Source organism: Prinia subflava, chromosome 23 (assembly GCF_021018805.1).
Source record: "Prinia subflava isolate CZ2003 ecotype Zambia chromosome 23, Cam_Psub_1.2, whole genome shotgun sequence".
NCBI classification, from domain to species: Eukaryota; Metazoa; Chordata; class Aves; order Passeriformes; family Cisticolidae; genus Prinia; species Prinia subflava.
This window is the reverse complement of record NC_086269.1, coordinates 4,916,170-4,924,838: the sequence shown is the minus strand read 5'-3', so window position 1 is coordinate 4,924,838 and position 8,669 is coordinate 4,916,170. Positions and strand designations below refer to the sequence as shown.

Genomic DNA, 8,669 nt, shown 5'->3' with positions numbered 1-8,669 from the left:
ACACCTCTGGGAAAGGGACACTGCTGGGACAGGGACACTGCTGGGACAGAGACACCCCTGGGATAGGGACATTCCCAGGACAGGGACACCCCTGGGATAGGGACACGCCCGGGACTGGGACACCTCTGGGAAAGGGACACCCTTGGGACAGGGACACCCTTGGGACAGGGACACCCCAGGGACAGGGACACACTTGGGACAGGGACACACTTGGGACAGGGACACTGTCACCCATCAGCCTGTCCAGGGAGCCAAGGATGGAGTGAAAGACCTCAATTGTACCCCAGACTGAACCACAACGGAACCAGGAGAGCTCTGCCTGCAGCAAGAGCTGGGAGGGGCTGGGAGATGGGGCTGGGGTAGTTCTGTGGGATCACCTGGGGCTGGGGCAGCTCTGTGGGATCCCCTGGGGCTGGGGCAGCTCTGTGGGATCCCCTGGGGCTGGGGCAGCTCTGTGGGATCCTCTGGCAGTGAATGTGTCCCTGTGGTGGGATGGCTCTTCCCTAAGGCACGGCTGGGACTGGATGCTCCTCCTGGTGCCAGTCTCATTTCTGACCTAAGAAACCCCCTGAGATGGATCTGACACCCTCCACTGCTGCACAAGTGATTCCAGCTGGGACGAGGCACCTCAGGCCACCCAAAATATCCTCCAAATGTCCTCCTCAAAGTGGTGATGGCCACGGCCCCAGGACTGTGTCCAAGAAAAAGAAGCACGTGGCTGCATCCCTCCGTGCTCAGTGCCCACCTCGGGCACGGGGAGAGGGCTGATGCCACCCTGCACCCACCAGGGCTGCCTGGACCTCAGCCAGGCAAGCAGCACCCAGGGAAACGGGGAAAGGCAGCAACATCCCATCCTTAACACATCCTCCAGCTGTACAGCACCCCCAAAGGCGAGCCAAGGGCCCACTCGTGCTGCGGGTGGCACCCAGGGCAGGGAGGGTGCAGGGGAGCAGCACCAGCTCCATAGGAGTGAGAGCTCCTAGGATAAGGCCCTGCCCACAGCACCTGTAACCATTGAACCATCAAATGCTCTGGGTTGGATGGGACCTTAAAGATAATCTGTGACAAAAATCATATCATATCCAGAAGTCCCTTATCTCCCTGCTCCCGTCCGGCTGCCCTTGCCCGAGGATGCCGGGGCACTGAGCTCTCCTTCCCGGACTGAGACTGAGGGCAAAACAAGGCACAGTTAAAGCCTGTCTGCCTGTTTGCACTCCCAGGTTTGCAGCCTACCCAGAGAGCGTTTGCTAAAGCGTTTAAAACCAGGGAAAACCGAGCCCTGCTTCCCTCCGGCGGCGCTGGAGCCTCCGTGCGCTCGCACCAAGATATGCATATTTTAAAAGCTTGGCAGGAGAGGGCTCCAAACTACACAATTAAACAGATTTTACACACACAGCGCTCCCGGTACACTCCAAGCACTGCCAAACACCCTTTCCCTGTGCAACATCCCCGCAGGAGAGACCTTCGGAGCAACGACCCTGGCTGCCTCCTTCCATTCCGCCGGGGAAAGCACTTGTCTGCCCTTTGCCGCTGCTTAATTGCCCATAAACTGGGGATTAAAAACAAAAACGACTTCTTTTGTCAAGGGATGGAGCGGGAACAATTGCCTGGGAAGAAATTTAACCCTCCTGGAGGAAAGAGATATCTTCAGCCCTTGTCTGTGTCCACACGTGGGGTGGGATGGATACTGCTCTGCTCCGGCCACCACAAGCATCCGAAGGGCATCTATTGTGCTGGAGAACAACAGAACCTTTTGAAGGAGCTCAGGCCTGAAAACACAAAAAAACGAGGGCAAAGAAGCAGGAGAAAAAGGTGACGGTGTCAAAGCACCGAGTGGAGGGGCCATGGTTGTGGCTACTGTACACCCCAGCCCCAAGGATGCGTTTCAAGGTGGCATCCAGGGCTGAAACAGGGAACGGGTCCTAAAATACAGGCAGGGGGAAAGGGAACTGACAGGAGCCTGTGAAAAGAGAAAACAGGAGGTACGAGGCTCTACAGCACCCCGTGTCCCTGTGTGGGGGTTGGAACAAGATGTTCTTTAAGGTTGTTTTCAACCCAAACCTTTCTGTGATTCTGTGATAAACTGAAGGCACCCACGGGGTGAATGGGGTGAATGCCTTCACCCCTGGGGTGGGAGCTGCCTCTTCCGTCCTCGCTGCCATCCCTCAGTGTCACTGTGCCTCTGGGGTGGCAGGCACGAAGGACAGGGCACGGGGAGGGCATCGCAGCCGAGACCAGGCTGGGATCGCCCAGGGCTGCAGGGACCCTGCCTGCTCCCCTGCTCTCGGGGTGCTGGGAAATACCAGCCAGGAGCTGGTGCTAATGTCCTTTCCTCCATTTAATGGAATAAACTGAGTCTGGGCGAGCCCTGTGCCTCGCAGACAGCAGCTCCGCTGATGCTAATCCCCTAATCCTGCCCCTCTAAGCACATTAGGGACAGGCGAGTGCGACCCGGCCAAGGCTCCTCTGTCACTCCCCAGGGGCTCTGAAGCACTGCCTTGTCCTAAGGGGCCACACGGCAGCAGAGCAGAGCCACTTAAACAACAGCTGGCTGTGGAGAGCCCAGGCTTTCAGGGATCTCTCCAATTCCTGGCACGACATCTGCAGTTCCAGGGAAGCTGTCAGACCAGGGAACAGAGGGTATTTATCAGAGTCACTGAATGGTTTGGGTGTAACAGATCTTAGAGACCATCCAGCTCCAGCTCCCTGCCATGGGACAGCTTCCACTGGAGCAGGTGGCTCACGTGGCTCGGTTTCTCTCAGTGCATGGTACCCAGGAGACAGCAGAGAGGGAAGATGCAGAGAGGGCAGAACATCCAAAGGATATCCCCAGTTTTCCACTTTCAGTTCTTGGGGTGTATCGAAAAAACAGCAGCAGAGGATTTTTGTCTTTCAGTGATACCACTCAGTACTGAAAAGTATTTTTCTGAGCATGAAAAAGGGGAAGTTATTGTCAGATATTGGTTGCCCAGAGCAGCTCTGGCTGTCCTATCCCTGGAAGTGCCCAAGGCCAGCTTGGACGGGGCTTGGAGCAACCTGGGACAGTGGAAGCTGTCCCTGCCCATGGCAGGGGTGGGACTGGATGATCCTTATGGTCTCTTCCCACCCAAACCATTCTGGAATTCTACCAGGGCCAAACTGCCTTTTACCCCAGTGGGTGAAGAGGTTTCCCTGTCACCTGACCCATAAAGCATCTTTTACTGTCAATAAAATCCCTTTAAAACTACTCTGTTCCTACAAAATCAGGCAGGGAGCAGTCAAGAAAACAAACCAACAACCTTCAACGTCTCTGCTTATTTTAGACGACAGAGAAACTGAAAATTGTTCTGTGCCATTTCCAGGAGAACGTGTGGTTTCCGTACCCTGTGCAGCTGCCACGGGGAAAACACCAACCCAGAACTCCTCTGCAAACTCTCCTGAGTGCCATGTTTCCACTGCTCTTAAGCTCAAACCCTCCTTTTAGGAATAGGCATGTGGGAAAGCTTTAATAAGCATCAAATTTAATAACAATAAAAGAGAATAATAATAAAAAGTGAGAGCTCGTAGGCAGAAATGACACTTCAGCTCACTGGCAGCCTGTGGAAAAGCCACACTGAGGTGTTCCCAGTTATCCCAGACAAGGAATTCCATTTATCCTGGATAAGGAACCCCAGGTTTGTAACTTCCCATGATGTTCCAGAGCATCTCCCTGATAAAGATCATCTCTTGGACCCTCAGCTGATCAAAACTCTGGTAGCTCAAAAAAACCCATCACACCCCAGCAGCCAACAAGGGCCTGTGATGTTTTTCTTTGGTTTATTGACTGTGGCTATGGGAGGGTGCTACAAACCATCCAAATTCTTCTGAGTCTGGGAAAAATCCCAGCTCAACTCCAATTTTGGCATGGCTGGCATCTCTCAGGACAAGGCCCCCCTCCACAGCCTTGGGAAAGGTGTGACCTGCACAGGTTGGGGCCAAATTTCTCTTTTTTGTAGGTATTTAACAGCATCACTATTCCATATGCTATCCTGGAGGAATTTGGCTTTTTTTAACCGAAAATCCAGCAAAACTGAGCAGAGCTGGAGCCAAAGCTCTCAAGGCCAAGCTACTTTTGGCCTGTGTCGATGGCAGGGGCTGGATGGGAGCACTGAACCACTGAAATCACCTTTTTAGCACAGAAGTGAAGCAATCCAGCTGCAGAGAAGCAGCAGGCTTTTCCTCCTCCCACAGCACTAAAAAGCAAATACGATCAGAGGAGCTACGGGATATGATCCCACTTTATCTAACGTGTATAAAAATACCCGAGAGCGGCAGGATAAGCTGGAGAATAAAAGTAAGCAGTGGAAAGCATGGGGTTTGTCAAAAAAACCCCCAACATTATGACTCCATTGAACTCTCCCCCATGCAAAGCTCACCTGATCCCATCAGATGTCCCATGGCCCCTGGCACACACGTGAAGATGAAGCCGGTGATTTTTCCCGGCGGGATTTTTGGTCATTTTTCAATCCTGTTTTTTACTGTCCCCCTCGTTTCACAAAGCTGCCGAGGTTCCCCTGACAGCTGCTCGGTGCCAGTTCCCACTGGGTTTGGGGTCGTTCTCAGTGGAGCAGGATGAACCTCCATCCCCAATTTCACTGCCAAGGTGACGGGCAGGTGGATCTGGGGGTGTTTATTGCCTGTGGATGCTTTGTTGGGCACACAGGAGGAGCAGCAGGACAGGAACCAGGGAGGAGGTGCAGAGCCACGATGTCTTGTGGGGTGGAGGAGCTGGAACCATCTGGAAAGGCTTTTTGCAGGAAGAGCAAGGACCGAGGGGGATGGGAGAAGGGATGCCATGACAACCTTTGGGGGTTTCCCAGGAAACCATGGTCACCATGGCAACTGCATCACTCCGGTCGGAATTAGTGACTTCCGCTGGAAGGCGTGTTCACCACTTTAATCTTCTGGTGATGAGCGGCTGCATCTCTTCCAAAGGCATGGCAAAAAGAGGAGGAAATATCCCTTTGTCTCTGGCTGGGTGGGTTGGAGGCTCCCAGCCACGGCCAGGAGCCCCCGTGGATCCCGCTCCGTGCCGACACCGCTCCCTGCGCCGGCGGCTCCCGAAAATATTCCAGTCTGCCTCTCCTCTCCCTCCTCCCGCACACATCCCTGCTGCACGGCCACAAACTTGACATTGGAGGAAATAATTCCATCAGGTTACAGGGGAAGGGAATCCAGAACAGAAAACGAAGGCTTAGGGGATTTTTTTTTTTCTATTTAAATCAGCATTGATTGCACTTGGTCTCTGGCCAGATTAGAATTTCATAAATGATCTAATGGGGGAGAAAAAGGGAATCCGGGACGTGCCCGTAATGGCACATCACATGTTTCAATATTAAGCATCATTTAACGATGTGGTAACAGAGACTCTCTGCAGAATTAAATGGTTATTTCCTCCCAGCCCCCTCCCAGTATGCTGTGCCTCATGTTTTCCTCATTCCTCCACCCAGTCCGGGTTTGTTAATCCAACAAGTTATTTTATGTGATGGAAGGGGGATTGGCTACACACTGCCCTTAGGGAAAGAGGGGGAAATTCTGGAGCAAAGCAAGAGGTTCCCCAAAAGCCCAAAAAGCAAAGCAGCCCTGCAACACGTTGCAGAACAAACACCTGTTTTGACAGTGAGTGCGGTTTGTCTTCATCTTCCTTCTCTTTACCCTTTAGCTGTCCTCTTCTTCAGAGAATTTTAAATCCTTTTACTTTTGGATCTTTAGAAAGGAAGGATCTAAAAAAATAAAGGTATAAAAACGAGGGCACACACAGACCGACGATGGTGCATGTTCCACACAACACCGACACACAGTCACTTTGCATTATTATTGGTATTGTTATTGGCATTGTTTTACCGCATCCTCAGGTTCTGTCGCCGTTCATTTGCTTTGGGTTTGTTTTAAACATCCGTAAAGATCTTTTTGATGTTCACACAATTGGGATTGTTTGTGGTTGTGCAGTTGCCTGCTTTAAAGGCAGCCTGTTTGAATGCACTGTGGTTGATCGCCCCTTCCTCAATCACCATGTACTCGGACTTGCTGAGGGTGGAATTGCTGCGAGCCTTCTTCATCTCCTCACTGGATGAGAGGTGCTGGCAGCTCCCGACGTGCATGTACTGGGCCTGCTCCTCGCCCTCCGTCTCGCGGTGGTAGAAGTAGTTGAAGTTGGAGACGATGACGGGCACGGGCAGGGCGATGGTCAGCACCCCCGCGATGGCGCACAGCGACCCCACGATCTTGCCCCCAATGGTGATGGGGTGCATGTCCCCGTAGCCCACGGTGGTCATGGTGACCACGGCCCACCAGAAGGCATCAGGGATGCTACTGAACCCCGAGCTGGGGTCGTCGGCTTCCGCGAAGTAGACGGCGCTGGAGAAGAGGATGACGCCAATGAAGAGGAAGAAGATGAGCAAGCCCAGCTCCCTCATGCTGGCCTTGAGGGTCTGCCCCAGGATCTGCAGCCCCTTGGAGTGCCGGGAGAGCTTGAAGATGCGGAAGACCCTGACGAGGCGGATGACTCTGAGGATGGCCAAGGACATGGCCTGCTGGCCGTTGCCTTGGCGCTCAGCCAGCTCCGTGCCCAGTGTGATGAAGTAGGGGATGATGGCCACAATGTCAATGATGTTCATGATGTTCTTGCAGAAGGTGGCCTTGCTGGGGCAGGCAAAGAAACGGACCAGCAGCTCAAAGGAGAACCAGATGATGCACAAAGTCTCCACCACAAAGAAAGGGTCAGTGAAGGATGACACCATGGAAGCAGCCGAGGATGAGGAGTTGGTGAAGGCGTCAGGTGGGAGAGGGCCGCCGCCTGTCCCGAAGGTCCCTCCAGTTCCCTCGTAGTCGTGGTCATCCCTGAATTCAGGCAGGGTCTCCAGACAGAAGATGACAATAGAGATAAGGATGACCAGGACAGAGACAATGGCAATGCCTCGGGCCGGCCCAGAGCTCTCGGGGTACTCGAAGAGGAGCCACACCTGGCGCTGAAACTCCTTCTCGGGAAGCGGCCGCTGCTCCTCCCGAATGAAACCCTCGTCCTCCCGAAACTTCTCCATGGCCTCCTCCCCCAGCTGGTAGAAGCGGATCTCCTCGGAGAAGATGTCGATGGGGACATTGACGGGGCGCCGGATCCGCCCGCCCGACTGGTAGTAGTAGAGGATGGCGTCGAAGCTGGGCCGGTTACGGTCGAAGAAATACTCATTGCGGAGGGGGTCGAAGTAGCGCATCCTCTTCCGGGGGTCCCCCAGCAGCGTCTCGGGGAACTGTGCCAGGGTCTTGAGCTGGGTCTCGAAGCGCAGCCCCGAGATGTTGATAACCACGCGCTCGCAGCACTCGTGCTCCCCCGCGCCCGCGGGCTGCCCGGCGGGCACGGCCGGCGCCGGGGGCTGATCGTAGCGGTCCCCCCCGAGCAGCGCTGGAGGATGCTGGGCTTCCTCCAGCAAAGGGTCGCCGCCGCCGCCGCCTCCCACCACGGTCATGCTGCCTTCCTCCCCTTCCTCGCCCTCTTCCTCCTGCTGCTCGGGGCCCGGCTGGGCGGCGGCGGGGGGCAGCGGCTCGGTGTAGCCCAGGTTGTGGTGGCTGCTGCTCGAGCCGCCCCGCGGCTGCCGGCCGGCGGAGGAGGCGGCCGGAGAGTAGAGCAAGCTCCGGCGCTCGTCCATAAAGGTGTGGGGCGGAAGGGGAAGGGGGCGGGGAGGGGGGATCGGAGAGGCGGCAGCCGAAGCCTCTTCTTCCTCCTCTTCTTCCTCCTCCGGGCGGAGAGGGAGCAACAGCCGCCCAACTCCTCCAGCGGCTGCCGCTGCTCTGAAGAGCTGAGGCTCTTCTCAAAAAATCCGCCCCCAGCCCTGGCACCGCCTCACTCAGTCACCGCTCCCGGAGACACCCACCAGCCCCCCGGCCCTGCCCCGCAGCCCCCCGCCAGCGCCGGGAACCCCCTCCCTGCCCCTGCTTGGGGGAGCCCCATCCATCCCCCAGGCAGCGCCGAGGGGCTCCAGTCTCCCTCCGGGAGCATCCTCTGCTGCTCAGCGAGCCGCAAGCAGGGAGAGGGGTTTTTCCTGGCAGAACCGCTGCCTAGAAAGAGTTTTTCTGCCCTTCCCCAGGTGAAATACAATTTTGACTCTGAATTTTGGGGGTTGCCTGTGGTTTTCAGCTCTGGGTTCACATGGTGGGAGGCTGTGAGCAGTGCAAAGCCGACAGCGTGGCCAGAACCAACAGTTGTTTTGAATCAGCGTCTGGGTTAGGCTGGGGATGGTTTTCCTCTGTCTAGGAGAGCGTGTGCATGTGTGTGTGTCCGTGTGTGTGCACGTGTGTGTGTCCGTGAGTGTGTATGCACATGTGTGTGTGCATGTGTGTGTGTGTCCGTGTGTGTGCACATGTGTGTGTGCCCATGTGTGTGCACACGTGTGTGTGCCTGTGAGTGTGTGCACATGTGTGTGTGCCCATGTGCGTGCACACGTGTGTGTGCCTGTGAGTGTGTGCACGTGTGTGTGCCCGTGTGTGTGCACGTGTGTCCATGAGTGTGTGCGCACGTGTGTGTGTCCGTGAGTGTGTGTGCACGTGTATGTCCATGAGTGTGTGTGCACGTGTGTGTGTGTCTGTGTGTGTGCACATGTGTGTGTCCATGAGTGTGTGTCCATGTGTGTGTGCGCACGTGTGTGTGCACATGTGTG

The 8,669-nt window shown here is 55.5% G+C and overlaps 1 protein-coding gene across 1 annotated transcript; it reads right to left on the bottom strand.

Annotated features, from left to right (window-relative positions):
• Positions 1–5,629: 5,629 nt before the first annotated feature.
• LOC134561335 (potassium voltage-gated channel subfamily A member 3-like) lies at positions 5,630–7,661 on the bottom strand. Its single transcript, XM_063418236.1, has one exon. The coding sequence runs from the start codon at positions 7,659–7,661 to the stop codon at positions 5,907–5,909; it is 1,755 nt and encodes a 584-aa protein (XP_063274306.1). The 3' UTR covers positions 5,630–5,906.
• Between the last annotated feature and the right edge of the window lie 1,008 nt (positions 7,662–8,669).